At 40.9% G+C, this 22,263-nt stretch overlaps 1 protein-coding gene across 2 annotated transcripts in view; it reads right to left on the bottom strand.

The window, feature by feature from the left end:
* ENPP2 (ectonucleotide pyrophosphatase/phosphodiesterase 2) overlaps positions 1-22,263 on the bottom strand; it is a 75,771-nt gene that overhangs the window by 4,195 nt on the left and 49,313 nt on the right. For both annotated transcript variants that reach the window (XM_074985629.1, XM_074985628.1), the window contains 9 exons: positions 16,913-17,000; positions 16,703-16,790; positions 14,750-14,922; positions 14,420-14,468; positions 11,969-12,105; positions 11,026-11,161; positions 6,598-6,675; positions 1,703-1,835; positions 121-277 (listed from right to left, as the gene is read on the bottom strand). In XM_074985629.1, the coding sequence (XP_074841730.1) occupies positions 121-277; positions 1,703-1,835; positions 6,598-6,675; positions 11,026-11,161; positions 11,969-12,105; positions 14,420-14,468; positions 14,750-14,922; positions 16,703-16,790; positions 16,913-17,000 (1,039 nt within the window). The remainder of the gene's footprint in view (positions 1-120; positions 278-1,702; positions 1,836-6,597; positions 6,676-11,025; positions 11,162-11,968; positions 12,106-14,419; positions 14,469-14,749; positions 14,923-16,702; positions 16,791-16,912; positions 17,001-22,263) is intronic.

The following is a 22,263-nucleotide window of genomic DNA, read 5'->3' as shown; positions in this document are numbered from 1 at the left end:
CCTGCCCTCTCCCACAAACCTCTAAAAGCCAGAATGAATCACTAAATGGGATTTTACTTGTGTCTACGTCCATACATGCCACACATGGAAACTAATGCAGCAGGTCTTATTTGAACTTACATTGCAGCTCTCTTCATTGTCAGGCCGGTGGGGAAGTACGTAGGAAAGAACCGATAGTGGTCCATCACATTTATCAGCAGGTTGAGTAAAATCTAAACAGCTGGTTATGACACTGTAGTAATGTGTTGGAACTGGAACTGAACTGCCTTCAACGTACCTAGGCGGAAAATGCAAAGAAACACTTAGCAAAATCTGGTAAATGCACATCTAGGCAAGACCCTCCTAGTGAAGTGCCATTTGAATGGAACGTTGCCAGCGTCCTCCTTTCCACCTTCACAAGAAAGTGGCCTCTTCGGTTAGAATGTGGACAAATGTAGGTATAGAGGTCACTTAGAGGTTCCAATTTCTGCATAATTAAATATATTTGAAACATCCTAAAATTATTTCCTACTTGCTATCCACTGTCCCTATTCATAATGGCTTCATTGCAGACCAGAAACTAAGCAAAGAGAACAATTCCTCAAGCCTCGGGTCCAGATTCTGGACTCTTCCTTCTGCACATGGAAAATCTTCAAGTGAGCTCAGCAGCTCTACATCCATTTCTCCTTCTCTCCTCAGGCCAGGCCTACACGAGACTTTAAAGTCGACTACAGCTGTGCAATTCCAGCTGTTGCAATTGCATAGTTGGAATTGACTTATCTACATGGGATGTACCTGGCTGTCCTGACTGAGGGGGGTTGACAAGAGAAACTCTCCTGTTGACCTCCCTTGCTCCTCGTGAGATTGATGATATCTGACTGAACTAGATTTTCCCCTCAGAAATATATCAAGTCTTTAGGCTCCTTTAATTTACACGGGGAATTGGTAGGGTCCCCAGAAGATCCCAAGATCTCCAGCCTACAAACATGACAAAACAGCCCTCTTACTTTCTTTCCTTTACCCTAAACTGTGATAAGTGCAGGTCAGACTGTTGCTTTAGAAGGTGACAGGCTTTCTTGCTGAAGTCACACCAAATGAACAATTAGAGCACCACAGATAAGCGGTTGTAAAGGTTCTAGAATACGCCTTCCATTCCTGGATTTCAAGATTATTGGCAGGAAAGGTTTGTTCTTCATGAATTAACAAAAAAAGATTTGTGAATTTAAATCAATAGCCCTATGGTCCCTTAGGAATGCATTTGCAAATTCTGTAAGCAGAATTTGTACCACTCCACTCCTAAAACGTGAAAGTATTGTCAATTACTGTAGTTACTGAGGTTCCCCAAAGCATAAATCATCTTTCCTAAAATGGCAACTTTGAATAAACACTACAGGTCAGAATAAAACAGGACAAGTTCAAGGTAAGGAACTCACTGATGATTGATAGTTCTATTGTTATCTAGAATGGAATGACTGGCTTTTTAATCCCCAGCCATTAGGATATTTAGTTCCAAGAATCCTCCCTTTAGCAAGATACGCAAGAGTCAAGAAACTTATCCTTACCAGATCAAATGAAACACCAATTTTATTGCCTTCAAGGAACTTGATTCTTAGCTTTAACACATTAAGACCTTATACACTGTGCCCAAATACCAACTAACTGGGAAATACTGTACCGCTACATAGCCATTCAGTATAGTTAAGGCATTTAACTAAAAACTTACTGTTTTATCTTTTCTGGTGTGTCATGTAAACCATCATAATCATAATCAAAGATTGGTCCACTTATGACATTTACTCCATTCCGTTCAGTTGCATACCTCTTCACTAAAACCCTCTGAAAATAATTCCATACCTCTGTGCAAAGACACAAGATTAACTTCAGTGAGTAAAACAATGCTTCAATAGGAGTTTCTAGATATGTTTTTTGGGCAAGGACAAAAATTATTGCAGAATCATACAGTTGCAGAACTGAAAGGGACTTCAAGAGGTAATATAGTCATGTCCCCTGAACTCTAGGCAGGGCTAGCCAATAGGTAGACCATGACCCATATCTGAGCTATTAGATGCTTTTCAATGGACCCTGATATTTTGATCTACTTCTAACCAATTATATATATTTAGGGTTTTTTATTATTATTATTTTCTCTGAAGTGTGGACCTGGACTAAGAAATTTGGATTTTGATCACCCTTGCTTCAATTTAAAACCAGTGCTTCTTGCCCTAACCTCAAAAGGTTAAGGGGAACAATTCTCCCTCCTTCTTGTAATAATTTTTTATGTATTTGAAACTTTTTATGTCCCCAGTCATTCTTCTCTCTTCCAGACTAAACAAACCCAATTATTTCTATTTCCCCAATAGGTAATGTTTTCTAGAATTTTCATCTTTTTTGCCTCTCTTCTCTGGATTTCCTCCATCCTGTCGAAATCTTTCCCTGAAACATGGCCCCCAGAATTGTACACAATACTTCAGTTGCTACTACATCTCAGAATGATGGTTGCTTGTTTTGCAACAGCGGTACGCTGTTTGTGGCTCATATTCACTTTGTATATGACCCCTAGATGGCTCTCAGTAGTAATCCTTCCTAGGAAGTCATTTCCCATTTTGTATGTGTACTACTAAGTGAAGTACCTTGCCCTTACTGAATTTTATCTTAATTTACTTCAGACCATTTCTCCAGTTTGCACAAAATGATTTTGAATTTCAATCCCATCCTCCAATGTAACTGCAATCACTCCCAGTTTGGTATTGTCCATAAACTTTGCAAGTGCGCTCTCGGTCATCACCTAAATCATTGATGAAAATATCGAACAGAACTAGACCCAAAACTGATCTCTGCAGGTCACTACTTGATGTGCCCTCCTTCCAGCTTGACTGTGAACCACTGATCAAATACTTTCTGGGAACAGTTTTCCAACCCATTTTGTTCCCACCTTATAGTAGCTCCATCTAGGTTCTATATCCCTAGTTTGTTCATAAGAAAGCAAAAGTCTTTCTAAAGATTGATTGTAGCTTCACTTAGTCCGAGTATTGCTGACCTAGGACAACTGAGGCTCATGAGAGGCAAGTAGCCCTTTAATGTGCCACCTGCAGCTCTTTACAGCATACAAGATTACAACACTGTGTGATTTAACTATTAACCTAAGTTATTAAACAATCAGGATGCTTTACCTATGTTATTCACCAATAGTAGTTGATAAAATAATACTTGGCCAGTCATTTTGCTGTGAGACTTTTTATATTTAGAGAGAGACTACATAAATAAAACAATGAATTCACATTAATAAGTAACATCAATCTCTAATTTGGCTCCTGAAACATTGATCCTAAGCATCTGTGCTCTAAACTAAGCTTGCTAAATTTCTTTGTCCTTTATTTTTTAATTTCTTTTTCTTTCTGATGAGTGATAAAAGTACCATTCTAGGGCTGGCATTGCAATAGACCTTATACAGAGAGCTTGATATTCCTTCCCTAGCAGTAGAACAGAGCATTCACACACAGTCTTTCAATGTCTTTGGGTCTTCCCAAGTATTCCATTTGTGTTTTTAGTATCTACTTACATGAGCCAACCTTATTTCCCGCCCTCCCAAAAAGGCATTAAGTCTCAGTACTACCGTGATTAATTGAATAGCAAAACCTCTAATCTCTACAGAAAGTGAAATCTAAAAGAGAACGAAAGGCACATTACTTTCAGGGAGGTTCCCTCAAATATCATTTGTCTAATTTTTGGAGCTAGGTAGACTCTGCAATGACTCAGTTGCATTGTAATCTATTACAGATCAGTGTCTTCTGAGGAATATAGATAGAGTGTTATACAGGACAAGATATGAATACTCTTCCCTTAATCTATAAGCATTTGTACTTATAAAAGATGGGACACAGAGCTCCTGAATATATTAAAAGAATAAAAGAAAGGAATGAATAGGAAGTGTATATAATCAAAGAACACTGCTTGTTTTCAGCAGATGTCCTGTTCACTGCCCACCATTTTCCCCTACTGTAAATTTTAAAATCCCCTTTATACTGAGGAAGAAGGTCCTTATATCACATGCATAATTTAAGAACTACAGAAATCAGGGTTGTTTGGGACTCCAATATCAACTTATGATCAAAAAAAACAGAATACCACTATAATACAAACCATTTATGATGGTTTGGGTCTATGATTATGCTCCTAGAAACAGTATTTTTAGAAATCAGGGTAGATAATCAGCAATGATTTTCCACTGCTCGTCATTCTGCCACCACTTGTTTCTACTCACAGGCTTGCTAACACCCTCCTCTGATTTGAAAACCATCCCAGAGTTTTGAGGTTTAGCCAAATCTCCCTAGTCTTGAATTTGGGCTGGAAATCTGATAAGAGTAGCTTCCTGAGCCTCTTCCAAAACTTTCTGTTTCAGCCAAGCCAGAAGTGCCACCAGAATAGCCTAATAGTTTGCTACCTTCCACCAAAACTAGAAAGCAAAGGCATGCACCAAAAAAAGAAAAAGTTAATGGGTTTCAGTTAGAATCACAGTGGTTCCCAACCTTCTCCAGACAGGGACCCAATTTTGACAATTCTGGAATACTTGGTGACCCAAGGCAAGTTAAAACCAGGTGGTTGGGGGGCGGGGGGAAGAGAGGAGGAGGAGGAGAAGCAGTGCCGTAAACTAACTAATTTTGCACCTGAGGCAAGAATATAAAACTGCACCCCCTCGTGTTTATATATTCCTAGTAGTTATTTCACAGAAAAAGAGAAAATACATTCATAAAATAATACTACCTTTATTAAAGTTAATTATTATGTTATTATTATGGTTGATCTGACTTGTGGTGGGGGAAAGGCCCTCATCCCCAAACCGCTCCCCCCAGCTCAAACCCCACAGTCAGAGTGTGGAGGGGCTGGGGGGAGTCACACTCGGGTTGTGGAGAGATATGAACAAAAAAATGAAAACTGACATATCAGCTACACGCAACAGAAGGGAGTAAAAGTGGGGAAAGGAGGAGGTGGGTGAAAATTACTTATTGCAAGAGTAAGTGGCTTGCCTGGGATGGTTATGAATATCAAAGGTGGAGCAGCTGTCTTTGTAATGCATAATTGCTTCTCTATTGATAGAGAGAGCTACTGGATGTGGCAGCATTAAGGACTGCAAATAGTTTCTTTAAGCGCCACATGCAGTTCCGAGCTGCTGGTGGACCCTTAACAAATCTAACTGGAACCTGTGTTTGTGTCCCAACCCATAGGCGGGGAATCCCTGAGTTAAGTTACACATAATATAGTTATCAATAAACTACGCAAATACAATTGAGATGGGGCTACCATAAGGTGGGTGAACAACTGGCTGGATAACCATACCCAGAGAGTAGTTATTAATGGTTTTCAATCCTGCTGGAAAAGTATAACTAGTGGGGTTCCGCAGGGGTCTGTTTTAGGACCGGTTCTGTTCAATATCTTCATTAACGATTTAGATATTGACATAGAAAGTACACTTATTAAGTTTGCAGATGATACCAAGCTGGGAGGGGTTGCAACTTCTTTGGAGGATAGGGTCATAATTCAAAAGGATCTGGATAAAGTGGACAAATGGGCTGAGGTAAACAGGATGAAGTTTAATAAGGACAAATGCAAAGTGCTCCACTTAGGAAGGAACAATCAGCGTCACACATACAGAATGGGAAAGGACTGCCTAGGAATGAGTACAGCACAAAGGGATCTCGGGGTTATAGTGGACCACAAGCTAAAGATGAGTCAACAGTGTGACGCTGTTGCAAAAAAAGCAAACACGATTCTGTGATGAATTAACAGTGTGTTGTGAACAAGACACGAGAAGTCATTTTTCCGTTCTACTCTGCGCTGGTTAGGCCTCAGCTGGGGTATTGTGTCCAGTTCTGGGCACCACAGTTCAAGAAAGATGTGGAGAAACTAGAGAGGGTCCAGAAAAGAGCAACAAGAATGATTAAAGGTATAGAGAATGTGACCTATGAAGAAAGGCTGAAAGAATTGGGCTTGTTTAGTCTGGAAAAGAGAAGACTGAGGGGGGACATGATAGCAGTTTTCAGGTATCTAAAAGGGTGTCATAAGGCAGAGGGAGGGAACTTGTTTTTCCTTGCCTCTGAGGATAGAACAAGAGGCAATGGACTGAAATTGCAGCAGGGGAGGTTCAGGTTGGACATTAGGAAAAAGTTCCTGTCAGGGTGATCAAACACTGGAACGAATTGCCAAGGGAGGTGGTAGAATCTCCATCACTGGGAGATATTTAAGAAGAGGTTAGATAGATGGCTTTCAGGGATGGTCTAGAAAGTGCTTGGTCCTGCCATGAGGGCAGGGGGCTGGACTCGATGGCCTCTCAAGGTCCCTTCCAGTCCTACTCTTCTATGATTCTAAGTTTATGTGAGTTCTTATTTTTATTCAACGCAGTTCTCTTTTTGTTTAGATGCACTTAGTGCCATCTGTGATAAATCCATTTGATCCACCCATGTATTAACAGTGACCAGCTCAAAGTTACCCATTAAACCTCTACATCCACATTTAGCTTTACATTCCACAGTTCAGCAGCCACATTATTTTTGACAACTATTGTTATCAGTTAGCTAAGTGGCACATGGAATCAGCTGTAACCTATAAGTGTGGCATACTTACTTTTGAAGGCAGGATACATTGGAATGATATTTGTTATTAAAAAGGCATCATATTTAGCTTCTGCAGAGGAACTTAGTTCTGAAAGTCACAGAAGAAGATATGTTAACATGACAGTTCTTAGGGATAATATTTAAGACTCAAGGAAAATAAATTGAACAAACAATTGTAGGCAGTAATCAAAAGACAATCTTCTAAATGAGACTCTGAATTCTATATGATGACTAGATTAAACTAAACATCATTTCTTGGTACTGTTCATGACACAAACTGAAAACACAGTGGTTTGGCCTTTTTTCAATATTCCACCCATTAAATGTGTTTCAATTATTGCCCATTCTCAGAGCTGTGATAATTGTGCTAAACTGTTTTCCAAGTTAATTTTTAACGCTCACACTTCCAAGACAGAACAGTCTCTGTTGAGAAAAAAATCAAAAAAAGTCTATCTCCATATTGCCATTAGTCCCATAACATACACACTGCCTTTAAAAACCATTTAAACCCTCTCCTTTAATAAATTAGAGTAAGGAAGGCATCCAAATGGGCTGTAACTGTCTCAGACATTAATTCTGACTGGCATATCCATCTGTTCCCCAGACACTGAAGCAGTAGTAAGCAAGTCAACCAGTAGAACCAAAGAAACTATTTGTACAATATACATGAAAAAATCCTGCTCTCTCTCTCCCCCCGCCTCCCCCCGCCAGCGGCGCAGAAATCCAGTCTTATTAAGTTTCCAGACTAAATCATTTTGACTGTAATCTGTATTACTAGTTTACTAAAGCTTATAACAAAGACATTCAGATGGTAGCTTAAGTTTCTCTAGGATTCTGAAGTGAAGGCTTCTGGACAGATGCTCAGCTGGCACATACTGGCATAGAGGAGGAACTGCAAATTTTGCCAGCTCAGGCTCTCCTCCTTCATCATTACTACATACACAATAAATACAAGATTTCAAACTCATCAAACACTATTTGATGGCACAAAAGGTCTCTGTTGTGATCATCTCATTTCATAAATGGGTTTTAAATCCCAAAGGGATCTTTGACCTGGATTAGGCAGGAGATCAGCTTATAAAATTCCAACCTGCAATTTCATCAAGGTCAGTTTCTAAGGAATGCTGTAGTTCACCAAAAAGTAAGACATACAGACCTGACTTTAAGATCGAGAGTGAGGGGAAAATCTACAATACAGTTGAATTGCTCTTATAACTAATTAGTCTAATTGTTAATTAATAACAGAGAGAAAGCCATGCTAGTATATATACTATGAAAACAAAAAAGCAGTCTTTAAAGTGCTACTTGACTAACAAAATAATTAGGTGAGGTTTCATGGGACAGACCCACTACTTCACACCATAGCCATATCAGAACACACTCAATATTTAAGGCACAGAGAACCAAAAATGGTAATCAAGGTTGACAAATCAGAAAAAAAAAGTATCAAGGTGAGCATATCAGAGAGTAGAGGGGCAGATGGAGGAGGGGGGGGCGTCAAGAATTAGATTAAGCCAAGTATGCAAAAGAGCCCCTATAAAGATCCAGAAAATTCCCATCTCGGTTCAAACCATGTGTTAATGTGTCAAATTTGAATATAAAAAAAAAAAAAAAGAGTTCAGCAGCCTCTCTTTCAAGACTGTTATGAAAATTCCTCTTCAATAAGACACAAACTTTTAAGTCATTAACAGAATGGCCCGCTCCATTAAAATGCTGGCTGACAGGTTTGTGGACCAGGAGTATTTTTGTGTCTGTTTTTTGCCCATTAACTCTTTGTCTAAGAGAGTTTGAAGTCTGTCCAATATACAAAGCATCTGGGCATTGTTGGCACATGATGGCATATATGATGTTAGTTGAGGAACATGAGAATGTGCCCATGATTCTATGAACAACCTGGTTAGGTCCCGTGATGGTACCTCCAGAATAGATATGTGGACAAAGATGGCAGTGGGCTTTTTTGCAAGGAAAAGTTCCAGGACTGGTGTTCCTGTGGTATAGACTGTGGTTGTGGGTGACAATCCTCATAAGGTTGGGAGGTTGTCTGTAGGAGAGAACATGCCTGTCACCTAGGGTCTTCTGGAGTGTGGCATTCTGATTAAGGATAGGTTGTAGGTCTTTAATAATGCATTGCAGTGGTTTGAGTTGGGGGCTGTAGGTAATGACCACTGGTGTTCTGTTCTTGGCTTTTTTGGGCCTATCTTGGAGTAGCTGGTCTCTGGATATTTGTCTGGCCCTGTCCATTTGGGGACAATTTATACCTCCAGATTAGTGGAGCTGCTACACGCACACGCACCCTCATGGCCCCACAATATGCTAATATATTTATGGCTGACCTGGAACAACACTTCCTCAGCTCTCGTCCCCTATTGCCCCTCCTCGACTTAAGATACATTGATGACATCCTTATGATTTGGACCCATGGTATAGAGACTCTAGAAGAATTCCACAGATACTTTAACAATCTGCACCCCACCATCAACTTATGTCTCGATTACTCCACGCAAGTGATACATTTCGTGGACACTACAGGACAAATCAAGGATGGCCTGATTGGTACCACACGCTATCGGAAACCCACAGATCGTTATACTTACCTACACGCTTCTAGCTTCCATCCTGCACACATAACTAGATCCATTGTTTACAATCTACCCCTTAGGTATAAGCGCATTTGCTCTGATCTGACCTGACCTGACAGAGACCAAAAACTACAAGCTCTTTAACAAATATTCATAAACCTGAATTACCCACCACGAGAAAAAAAAAACGAAATCAACAGGGCCAGACAAATACTCAGAGACCAGCTACTCCAAGATAGGCCCAAAAAAGCCAACAGAACAGAACACCACTGGTCATTACCTACAGCCCCCAACTCAAACCACTGCAATGCATTATTAAAGACCTACAACCTATCCTTAATCAGGATGCCACACTCCAGAAGACCCTAGGTGACAGGCCTGTTCTCTCCTACAGACAACCTCCCAACCTTATGAGGATTCTTACCAACAACCACAGTCTATACCACAGAAACACCAGTCCTGGAACTTTTCCTTGCAACAAAGCCTGCGGCCATCTTTGTCCACATATTTATTCTGGAGATACCATCACTGGATCTAACCAGGTTAGTCACAGAATCACGGGCACATTCTCATGTTCCTCAACTAACATCATATATGCCATCACGTGTCAACAATGCCCAGATGCTTTGTATATTGGACAGACTTCAAATTCTCTTAGACAAAGAGTTAATGGGCACAAAACAGACATAAAAACACTCCAGATCCACAAACCTGTTAGCCAGCATTTTAATGGAGTGGGCCATTCTGTTAATGACTTAAAAGTTTGCGTCTTATTGAAGAGCAATTTTCCCAACAGTCTTGAAAGAGAGGCAGCTGAACTCTTTTTTATATTCAAATTCGACACGTTAACACATGGGTGTCCAACCTTTTGGCTTGCCTGGGCCGCATTGAGTGAAGAGGAATTGTCTTGGGCCACATATAAAACATATAATATAGTTAATGTTAAAAGTTTACGATCTTGTGGGGCCGCATTACTAGCTGTACAGGGCTGCATGCAGCCCAGACACACCTGCATTAACACATGGTTTGAACCAGGATGGAAATTTTCTGGGTCATTATAGGGACTCTTTTGCATACTTGGCTTAATCTAATTCTCAACCTGCTCCCCCACCCCCCAACCTTCTGCCCCTCTACTCCAATTACTTTCTGATTTGTCAACTTTGAATACTATTTTTGGTTCTCTGTGCCTTAAATATTGAGTGTGTTCTGGTATGGCTATGATCTGAAGAAGTGGGTCTGTCTCACGAAAGCTCACCTAATAAATTATTTTGTTAGTCTTTAAAGTGCTACTTGACTGCTTTTCTCTTTTGTTAATTAATTGTATCTTACATCCAATCAAGTTTTGTCAAGTTTGAAATTTAAATTTCAATCAGTGGCATCTTCTTTTGTCTTTGCTAGATGAAAGAGTCCTCCTTTACTTTCAGACGTCATCTTCCTTTGCAAGTTCTGGATTGATTAAATCACCTCTAATCCATTTTAATAATAAACAGATCTGATTAACTAGCTGATACTTGAGTTACTGAACTTTTCAAAAGCAGAGACACTGCTGAAATTCATGTGGTACTCAAAATTACACGCAATTAAAACCGAGTTACATTTAGCTACTACTCATTCCATTGGGTTACCACAGTCTCTCCACAAGGAAAAAAAACAAAAACAAAAACTGGTAATATTATGGCTATCAAATACCTCTTCAGTGACACTTAATCTCTGAATTCCTACAGATCTGGTGCCTTTTTCCCCCAGAGAAAATTACAGATAGGAGGGAAACTTTAAAAAAAAAAAAATCGCTAGGAAACAAAAAAGTAACAGCACACAGAATCTCCTTTATATTCTACAGGCATCTTATTTAAACTTACGAGGTGGAAAAAGGAATCCGTAAGTCATTTGTTTATCTGCTTTGTAGGCTGAACAGCTCTGACTGTTTCCTGGAGAAATACGCAGATCAGGCCTCACGCAGTTAGACAGATGCTCAGGGACACCAGATACATCTGCCTGCATTGAAAGGCACACATGGAACCAACTGTCAATATCGTTCCAGAAAAAGAAGTCAAGAGCAAGAGAGTGTGACTTGTTGACATCTAACATCAATGAAGAATGTTATTGGAAGCATAATAATTTCAAATCACCAACAAGTAAGATGGACGCCACACCACCAAGAGCTGCCACAGGCCCTGAAGTAAAGTGGGAGGGAGGGCCCAGATCTGCACTCCGGAAGGAGTGGGGGCCAATGGCAGAAGGAGTGGGGCCTAGGCCATTCAACCTCTGTGCTGCCAGGACCATGGTGCTGCCCGTGGCCACTCCCTCCAAGCCCCACATAGCCAGAGCTGTGCTGCCACAGCAATTCAAAGAGACATGGAGCTCCAGCCACCACCAATGCTACTTTGGCAACAGCTGGTACTCTGGGCCAGGGGGCAACTGCCCTCTGTACCACCCTCCCTCCGACCCAACCAAGTGATGGGCCCGGGTGGAAGGTCCTCTATAATACAAAATATATCAACCAACCACTAGAATAAAAGTTCCATGAAACGGAGACAGTCTACTTCTGCAATCTAGGACTAGGAATTCCCTTTGGAAACAACTCATTAGAACTAGCTGATTATATTGGACATTCTGCAGCAGAACAAAACAAAACATGGGTAAAGCAGCATGTAGCCCTTCAGCCTTGAAGTTCCACTTTCCATGGAGAATGCCCTTGTAATGGGAATCTATGGTATTCAAAGCGGAGCTTCCCTTTAGGAAAGGGAATACAGACACCAGTGTTTTTGTATACCGTTTTTCTAAAGCAAAGCCAGAACGGACCTGTTTTGAAATAGTGTACGACGTCCAAAGGGGCATCAGGAAAGTTTCACTGTAACCACTTTCAAAGTCTTGGTGATGTAAGATATTGTACTTTGTACGATAAAGTACCGCAGGACGCCCATACAGGAGATGTTTCTCTAGAAATTGGAGGAAGTTGCATTAACTTATATGCAATACCTGAGAAGAAAAAACCCAGCCACAATCAATTTGTCTAACACATGTTTATTTAAAAAGCAAATCCCCTGTGTAGCACCCAACCTAAAATAAGCGAGCTGACGGCTACAGAACTATAGCAGCTTTGACATAAAGGGATGAAAAGGAGAGAAAGTTCTCCCATTCCCCAGACAAAATGGCAGTGGAACGGCTCAGATTCAGAAGAGCCTTGGGGTGTGTAGATCAGCAAAGAAACTATTAGATCTGCAGGTCCACTCTGGTTTGCTCATATGGAAGTAGCCCCCAAGAAGCTGGGGACCCCTAAAAATAGAACCAGACCCTCTCCACCCGGCAATGGTGAAACTTGACAAGAATGTTAATTTAAGTCAGAAGCTAAGTGACCGGGGGCCTCTTTCTTTTCGGAAACAACCTGTGTCAATGTTTCTGAAGGGATTTGGGGATGGGTGGGGGGATGGGTCATGCACATTTCCAGTTTGTGAAAAATTACAAAGATGTTATTATGATTGAGAATGAAACCAAATTTAGAAACAACAAGTCCTGAAAACCAAAAACCCCTAGTTTTGGTCAGCTCTAGCTTAGAAAAAGCGTGATTCAAATGTTCCATGTTGGGTTAACAAAAGGTAGACAATTTAAATATGATGGCCAAAATTGATCCAGGTGCTACAATAACTAATTTCTTCTGAAGACATGTAAAAGAATGAATTTATTCATGGTATGCTAATGAAAACTGACAAAATGTTGAGAAGTTATAAGCAAAGATAGATCACGGTTTCAGGATGTTTGTTAGTACCACGATACTTGTTTGCTGTCAACCGTTAATTGGTACGGAATGCAGTATTCCTTCAAACTAATTAACAAATTGGTTTAAAATGAAGTTGTAGTAGTGTGCCTATCATGCACTACTGTTAGTGTCCCTGGTGAAAAAGGGGGTGGGGAAAAAACAAAACTATTTTTAATTATGGGGATTGGTTTAGCAACAGGCGTAACAGAAAAACTGAAGATTGGTAAAAATACCAGGACTAAATTTCATTCTGGTGCCTTATGTTTTATGACAACCTATACAAAAACAATTACACTTGCAAAGAGAAAGGAATAATTTTTCCTGTGAAGAATGACTTCACAAATTGTTTGTACTATTAGAATTAAGAAAACGGGAAGATTTATGAAAACTATAAAAACCATCACCATAAATGTCTGACTGGAGTTGTTAGCTCAGGATCCAAATGACAAACATGTGCAAAATTTGCTAAATTAGCAGGCAGGAAGAGATTACAATGCTTGGTCCACCTCAGGTTAACACACATGGCTAATGGAATGTAGCAAGATTCTGAAAGGAAACTGGACATTTATATTGATAAAAATATTAAGACATTATAGTTAAGCTTTGGAAAGGGAGAGAAAACAATTGCTTCAAATTTTGAGTCAACTGTTGATAATTAGGATATAATTCTCCTCCTTCTGCTTAAAATTGAGTTTCTTGCCTATCTTCTGACAATGATCAGAAAAAAGAAGATGGGCTAATAGACTTTAAGCTTGATTAGTAACTGCCAGACTATGCTTCTAAAAATCTCACAAGCATTACAAGTGCATGAGTTTACTGTATTTTAAATTCTCACCCTCTTTCACACTGACTAGTACCTCACTCCTCAAGAAACCCTATTTAAAAACTTTTGTAAGGAGTGAAAAATAAAGCCCTGTGGCCCTGAGATGCCAAAGCACATGCTTACATTTAACCATGTAAGTAGTCCTGTGGGATCCTTATGTAAGTAAATAGGAAGTAAGTCCAGGATTTCTCACTGAAACCTCACACTGTATCAAATTTGCTACAGCAAAGAGTAGCCACAGCCTCCTCCCCAGAGGATCACACCAGCCTAAGGACACATTGGTTTAATACATCCAAATGGCAGCCTCTATAGCTTGGTTCATTTGTTCTGGAGCAAATGCTATGGGAAAAATCAGATGGCAGCCACCCACCTTGCCTCTGGTAGGCAGGAAGCCCAACAATTTACACTTCCTTGCACCATCAAGAGTGAACCTAGCCCATCTTATCTGTGCTATCTGGCAGAGTTCAGAAAAGTTGATGTACTACCCAATGCCATCACTAAATATTATGTTTCTATGAAAGCCTCAATCCCAATATAAAGAAAACATTCATATATTTAGTTTCATTATCAGTTGATTTGGGTAAATCATGTTGATTTCAATGGATTTTAGGCTTAGTAAACCACTACTGAAAAATAATAAAATAAATGATTTTTTCCACCACCATGTCCTTACCTTCTGTTCCTTTGACATGAAAGCGCTTATTGAGCTCATCCAACTTGTTCTTCATAAAAAAATTTAAAAGGGAAAACAGATTAGCAGCTGGACCACAGGAGAATTCTCTGACATCCCCCATCACTCTGTCTGCACAGTGATCCCAGCACCCCAGCCCCCTCATTGTGAAGGGCACATTACACTAAATATTCTAAAGGCTGTGACAGACCCTTCACAGCTCTGAGGGATGTTACATCCTTCTCTTAAAGAGACAGCACGCAACAGATCTCCAGCCTGCAGTACAAGTGGTTATCCATAATCACATCAGCGAGAATAAATCCTTGAGTTTACCTTGTCATCACATATACAGCCCAGATCATATTCAGATACAGAAAATGCAGCTACAGGATACAGCGGCCTTGCTATTTCATCGGGCATGACTGGCTTATAGACACTGTTCCTCAACAAGTGATTTAAACTTCCGTGGGTTCCGTTATTAGGAGCGGGTTTCAGTCCAAGCAGATCTGACAAGATACCACACACATGTAGGCTTCTAAAACTTTAACGTGCGACAAGCTATACTTCAGAAAACACTGCCCATTTCCTATCTGGCTATTAAAAAAAGACAGCAATTACTTTATACCCAGGGAATAAGGAGAATTATTTTTAATATAACCAAAGAATAATATCAAGCCTTTGTTCTCATCACACAGAAATCTGCTTGGCATTTAGGCAGTGTTGGTAATTTTTGTAACAGGAACAACAAGATTTATTGTTATAGCGAGATGGAGAAGCCAATACTACTACTACTCGTTTAGTTTCTAGTAACTCCTAGGGCACCTTTACTGGGAGGAGAGGAGAAATGACACATGCACAGTGAGCCTCAGAGCCCAGGTCAACTGACTCAGGCTCACAAGGCCCACAGTAAGATGGGAAGGGTGGAGGCTAAGAACACTCAGGCTAGAGTCTGGGCCCCAGGACGGATGGCAAGGTCAGAGCCCAATTGGGAAAAGCTACATGGCTACTATCTTTAGCCCCATTGTGCCTCCCCCGCAAGCTTGAGTCATCTGACCCAAGCTCTGACACTTGCTGCCACTGGGTGGAGACATGGGGGTTTGTGAAGTGGATGTATACCTAGAAGTTCTAACAACAACAATGCCTCGAGCAGGCACATGAAAAACAAAGCCTACCGAGGGTGTCACAAACAAAAATGAATATCTTTCAGGACCACCAAAGAAAATGTACTTCTATCGGAAAGGCGTAATTATTTATTATAGATTATGTTTTAGGTATATTTTATAATATTTTTGGCTCAAGTCTGAATATAATACAATAATTTTAATTGAGAATTTAATACTTAATATGAATATTGTTTTATAAGTTTATTAATAGTTCAGAAACGTGTAAAATTGTTGTCATTTGTTCATACATAATTTTTAATTTAAATATAAATTTACGGTATCCTGCACATCTGCCGGCTCCCAGCCCCAAGGCTGCTGGGGTTCCCCTGTCCTCAGGGCTGGTGCTGCTGGTGAGGCTCTGCACCCTGGTTGGCTCCCAGTCCCAGGGCCACAAAACAATCTGATGGGTCCGCATGTGGCCAGCAGGCCACGTGTTTGACATGCTTGGCCTACAGAGTAAACCTAGAGCCTGCTTGGTTAAAACCCAATGGTGCTCTCAGTCTTCAAACACTAAAAGTCAAACTGACACACAGTGATCAACATCCTCACTAAAACATTTTTGGGAACGGGGAGGGACATTTTTCATCCAGGATTTCCTGATACTGTGGAAAGAAAGCTCCCAAACACTACTGACACACAGGTAAATGCACGTGACACATTTGGAGAAGAGGAACAGAGACAATGAGCTGTTCGGTGATTTGCACAACGGCACCTCATGCAAATGATAGCTGCTTCTCTACATTTCTGTTGCAATATGATGTCTGAAAATAAATACTGCCAATGGCAACAAAACTGCCATGTCAGAGATGCAGGGGCAGAAGCTCTCTCTGGACACAAGTCTTGCTCCCCGGGCTAATGGAAAAAACACATACTAGACTATAGACCTCTGTATTTTGATATCTGAGGAGCTGCCAGCAGCAACATAATGTGAATGCAATTTACCAGCCAGTTGTTAGAGCAGAAGACACACAGCCCTCTGCATTGTGTCCTTCCGACCACAGTACAAATGACAGCACAGCCCGGGGAGAGAAAGTGGTGGCCCAGAACACAAGCCTACACCAACTTCTTAAAGCTTCATTAGAAAAAAAATAGCTTACTTATATTTAGAAATGGAGCAGCTTACCACACATAACGTTGTAAAGTTCAATATTTTCAAATGGTGGTACTTTGGTCTTGTGCTTAAATGTGGGACCATAGCCTATAAAGACAGTCTTTGAAGAAGAGAGAAACATGTGGAAAGAGGTTTGCTTTAACTCTTTTTTAAAAGATCTCCAAGACTTCAAATTTCTCCCCCCACATTACGTTCCCAAAAAAGTTAGCTTGCTGCTTATACCTGCATACTGTTGATTTTGTTGTCATATCCATGATCTCCATGGAAAAAGCATTTGCCTGATAGTTTCTTATAAACATCCATGGATTTCCTACATTGAAATGTAAAAACATAAGAATTACTGCTGAGCTGAATTTGATTTATTTTTGCTTATTTACTTATTTTATTTGAATTTTATTTTAATCTTTCAGAAGATTAAAATTCAAGCTGCAATCTTCAAAAGGAACTTACGGGGATTAGAAACTACCTTTGAATGCCATGGCAAATTTAGGCTCCTAACTTCTACAGGGCTTGAAAAGCCAGCTTTCATGTAAAAAAAGTGAAGTCATCTTGCACTGATACAGCAGCTTTTTCTTAAACAATCCCAGAGTAGTCCACAAACTACAATCACCACTGAAGTGGAACAGGACTGCATGGCTATGTCTACATACCCACTTTATTGTAATTTCAAAATACTTTGGCATTGTCTAAATGACACACACGCAATTTAAAAATCAATTGGAAAAAAAAGTGTCTTCTTACGATTGTAGGAAACCTCATTTCCTGAGGAATAACACCTATTTTGAAAAGACCATAATGGGCTCCAATCACACTATTTGAAAATAGTGCTATGGACCTGCAAATGATATTTCAAAATAGCTGGGTGCTATTTCAAAATGCATTTTGTGTGTGGCTGTGTTATGTCAAAATAAGATATTCAAAATATCCTATTTCAAAATATGGCCGTTGTGTAGATGTAACCTTCTTTAATGAACCAACTTCAGACAAGAAGTGATTGTACCCAAATGAAAATCTAGAGGGACAGCTGATCTTCTTTGAGAAGTGTCAATCTAAGGGATTTTAATTTTGAAGTGTATGAAAATAATAAATGCAAATTCATTTTTCTTTCTTTCCCAAGAATGGTCCCTCAGTATTGAATATATCTTACCAAGGAAGTGAAGCTTTTTGACTGGCAGGCGCTGGGCCCATTAATAATAGGCCATATGTGCCATTAGCTCTCAACAGAAATCCTCACTGACAACTATGAGAGTTTCTGCTTCAACAGATGGTGCAATAGAACTTAATATTGTGCCACTATTTAAAAGAATAAAAAAATTTTGAGTTATCACGTGCTTGGGATGTACTTGAAATCAATGCACATGGGATAGCCAGAAACGTCTATTGTTAGCCTTGGATAACTTGCCATTCATATGTGTGATGAAGTGGAGACTTTTGTAGTGTTTTACATTAATAGTTTGTGTGCACTTCAGTCTCCCTGTGTGCTGCATATTCAACAAGGGGGTGGGTGAGACAGTTTGCTGTTGAAGACAACCACGTGTGACCTCACTTAGCAACCCAGACCACTGCACAATGGCCTGGAGATGGGGGAACCCTAGTGACTGGTAACCTGGAAACCAAGAGCCCTGGCCCAGCTTGGAAACCAACTGACTCTGTCCAGTGGGAGGACAATGGTCAGGAGGGGAGAGGATCCTGCTGACCTGACCAACAACTTCCAGCCATACCAGAAGAAAGGATGGAGAGAGGGCCACAGTGACCTGTTTACCTGGGATGGAAGGCAGAGAATGGGGGAGGAGCTGTTGATACGGGATGCTCAGCTAGCACAGGGCTTCTGGACTGCAGAGCAGTCAAGGCTCACTAGGACATAAGAGGCTGAGGGAGGACAAGCTTGAGGGCCATGAGAGTTCCTATTCTGGATTCAGATGCTCAATACACCCTTCTGTTCTACACTGGCTGAGAGTCACGCCCTTTAGAGAACAGGGTTGCGTTATTCCTTTTGGGAGTGGAGACTCTGGGGATACAGAGAGAGTGGATTCTGAGGGGGCCCATGGCAAGAAACAAGTGTGCTAAAAGCTCAGAAGAGGGGAAGGGGCTTAGTGCCCATAACAAAGTGGACCCATGAAAAGGGATTTCTTCCAAGGGCAAGGCCAAGGATGGGTAGGATCTGAGAGTCCATGACACCAGATAGAAGCCTTTCCCAGGGGACTCCTACAGACTGACACTTCTTACGATCATGTTTCTCTTAATCCGTAGAATTCTAACGGATGCTTCTCAGAAAACACCTTTATTATAAATTACAATGCTACTGAGTCCTATTCACCTACCAGAAGGTAAAAGCTGGATAAAGAGTAAAGGTGAAACAGCTGGAAAGAAAATGGGATAAGCTCAGAAGGAAAAGAAATACACCGAGAAAATGAGTGACAATCATAGAACTCTGACAACTAGCTTTCTTACACAGTGCTTTCTGCGCTAAGTCATACAAGCAGTGCCACAGGGAATTCCCTGCAGACTAGCGGGCTGCCATCCTGAAAGTCAGTTTGTATGCCCATCAGATAATGTTCTCTTAGGGTACGTCTAGACTATGTATCCTGGCTACAAATGTATCCCGAAATAGTAACTCTGCAGGTACTCGCTGAGTTCGAAATAGCACAGCTATTTCAAGTGCAGTATTCCATTTCCAAGACCCCCTCATCACGAGAGGGGGAGAGGAAATCTCGAAACAGGTGCTTATTTCAAACTTTGGTGCTGTCCAAATGGCACTGAAGTTTGAAATAATTTAACGTGAAATAATTTAGGCAATTTGCCTGAGAGATTTGGCTTTTGTCTTCATAACTGGAAGTGCAGTAATCAGGCCTGTAACTAGAACTGAAAGAGTCTCCTCCTGGCTACGAATACAATGTGAACTACAGATACATTAACAGAAGAGAAGGATGCATTCATTCCAAGGTAGCTCTTTAGAGCAGTGCTCCGCAACTGGTGTGCTATGCAGGCACTTAGTGTGCCTCAGAGCTGTGTGCTGGGAGCACCGTCCACCGCTCTGCGCATGTGCCCCACTGCTTGGTGGCAGAAGCACGTGGTGGCAGCAGCTCTGGTGAATCACCAGCATCGAGTTAGTGCAGGGAGGAGTGAGGGTCTGGGGGGGCACCTAGTTCTGGAGGAGGGGAAGGGCATTGAGTCGGGGCGGGGGGGGGAGGAGAGTGGTTTACATATGTTGGGTGTGCCATAAAATATGATGAGTGCTGAAGTGTGCCACAAGGTGACAAAGTAGCAGCCTAAAAGGAAATTTGAGCTAAGGAGGAGGAGGGAAAGAACTTGAGTAAGATATTCCTATTACCCTTGTCACGAGAGAATGCAGGGAAAGGGTTAACCCTTACAGAGACAACTCTCAGCAGTGGGCGGTCAGGAAGGCCAACGGGAAATAAAACTGTTGTGAACTGAGAACAACTGAAGTCTGAGAGGTCTCCGTCTGCGTGGCTGATGCAGAGGGGACAGACAGAAATGATTGCTCCCAAGCAGCTGGAATGAATCCAGTAAATATCCTGACCATCTCAAAATCAGCCACAGACATGTAAGTAGAAGGAAAATGTGTAGTTAGATGTGATCAGGCTATGGTTACTTTGGATTTCGTGTGAACTATCTTTTTTCAGTGGCTTTGGTTAATGGTTTGATTCCTTCCCCTGTAACCTGCACTTCTAAACTGAACCCCAGGAAAGTCATTCTCTGTGCTGCAACCAGTATGATTTATTCTCTCTTATTTTGTGAATAAATTACTTTTTTTAAAGCAAATGATTTGATCCCAGTGTCCTAAAGGATAGTCTATGCATATTCATGTCTTAAGGTGAAAGATCAGCTACCAGATTACAGTTCTTTGTGTCTAAAGCTCTCTCCTGAGGGAGGATTAAGAGGTTGGTGTACCCCACAGGAAGGACATCCCACATGTGTCTTCCTGGGCTAAAGGGCTTTTTTTCCCCCCTCAGTTGGGTGGTGGCAGCAATTACCTCTTCCCTACCCCAAAGTCAGGGAAATCTGTGGCCTTGGGGAACTATTTAAGCAATGCCTTGTACAGGCAAGGGTGGGTGGGCGTGTGTGTTTGTTTTTGGTTTTTCTTAAAAGGTTTTTGCAGGACCCCACTTTCTGCACTGGGAGTGGCAAAATGGGGGAGCAGCCCTGACCACCCTCTTCCCCATGCTGTAATTAGAGCTGTTTAGGAAGGGGTCAGAAAATGATTGGTTTAAACCCGAACCTTTTATTGGAACACATCAGTTTCACCAGAGAACCTCTGTTGTGAAAAGTTTCACAGGTCAAAAATCAGAAAAAACACAGTGATCCAGAACAGCCAAGAGCCCACTGGCTACGGCACTCAGCTGAGATATGGGAGACCCAGCTTCAAATCCCTAGTCTGAATCATGAAAAAAACCTGGAAAGAGGTATGGAATGGGGAACCGGAAAAATTCTACACTCAAAGTTTTGTAGAACTGGAAAGCTACTTCCTGTCTAGCTCTCCAGCAACAAATTGTTGAAATGGCAGAGTTGAAACCAGACTTGCGAACCATCCCCAGAAACTGTAGAAAACTAGTGACCTTGCCCACTGTAGTTGCATTCAGTCTGAGAAAGCATTTGGGCTTTCCCATTCACTTATATGCCATCATTTGCCAGCCATGCCCACATACTTTATATGTAGGACAAATGGTAAAGATGCTTCAACAAAGAATGAATGGACACAAAACAGACATCAAAAAGCTCTTAACTCACAAGCCTGTCAGCCAGCACTTCAATGGAGCGGGCCATTCTGTTAATGACCTGAGAGTCTGTGTTTTACTGAAAAGGAAGTTTAAGAATCGACTGCAGAGAGAGAGTGCTGAGCTCTCTTTTATATTCAAATTTGACATATTAACACATGGTTTGAACCGGGACACCAATTACCTTGGTCATTATATGGACTCTTTTACATACTTTGTTTGATCTGACTCTTGACTTCCCCCCTCCTACCGCCCCTCTGCTCTTCTGATTTGCCCACCTTGATTAGATTTTTCTGATTTCTCAACCTTGGTAACTAATTTTTGGTTCTTTGTGCCTTAAATATTGGGTCTGTTCTGGTATGGCTATGGTCTGAAGAAGTGGGTCTGTCCCACAAAAGCTCACCACCTAATAAATTATTTTGTTAGTCTTTAAAGAGCTACTGGACTGCGTTTTTGTTTTGATAGTATATAGACTAACATGGCTCTCTCTCTGTTACTATTCATTAGTAGGGAAATCCTTGCATAAGATAAGCACAAGTGAGAAAGACATTTATTAGCATACAAGGTGTGCATCCTAGGACTGATACAGCTACAATTATACCACAAGTAAAGACTCTTCTGATGCATTGTGTTTGACAGGCAGCACCAAACTCAAGAAAACTGCCATTTCCCATCGGCCATCACAAGAAATACCTAGAATACAAGTCTGTCTTGTTCTCTACCAAAAGACATACAGACTCAGTTTTATGAATAAAGAACTAACTGTACCTCAGTTTAATGTAGCATCTTGTTAACAGATTAAAGGAATAGAAGACATTTTAAAACACAAAAGGATGT

This window comes from Carettochelys insculpta, chromosome 2 (assembly GCF_033958435.1).
Source record: "Carettochelys insculpta isolate YL-2023 chromosome 2, ASM3395843v1, whole genome shotgun sequence".
Classification (NCBI taxonomy): domain Eukaryota; kingdom Metazoa; phylum Chordata; order Testudines; family Carettochelyidae; genus Carettochelys; species Carettochelys insculpta.
Note: the sequence above shows the minus strand (reverse complement) of the source record. Positions and strands in the feature narration are given on the sequence as shown.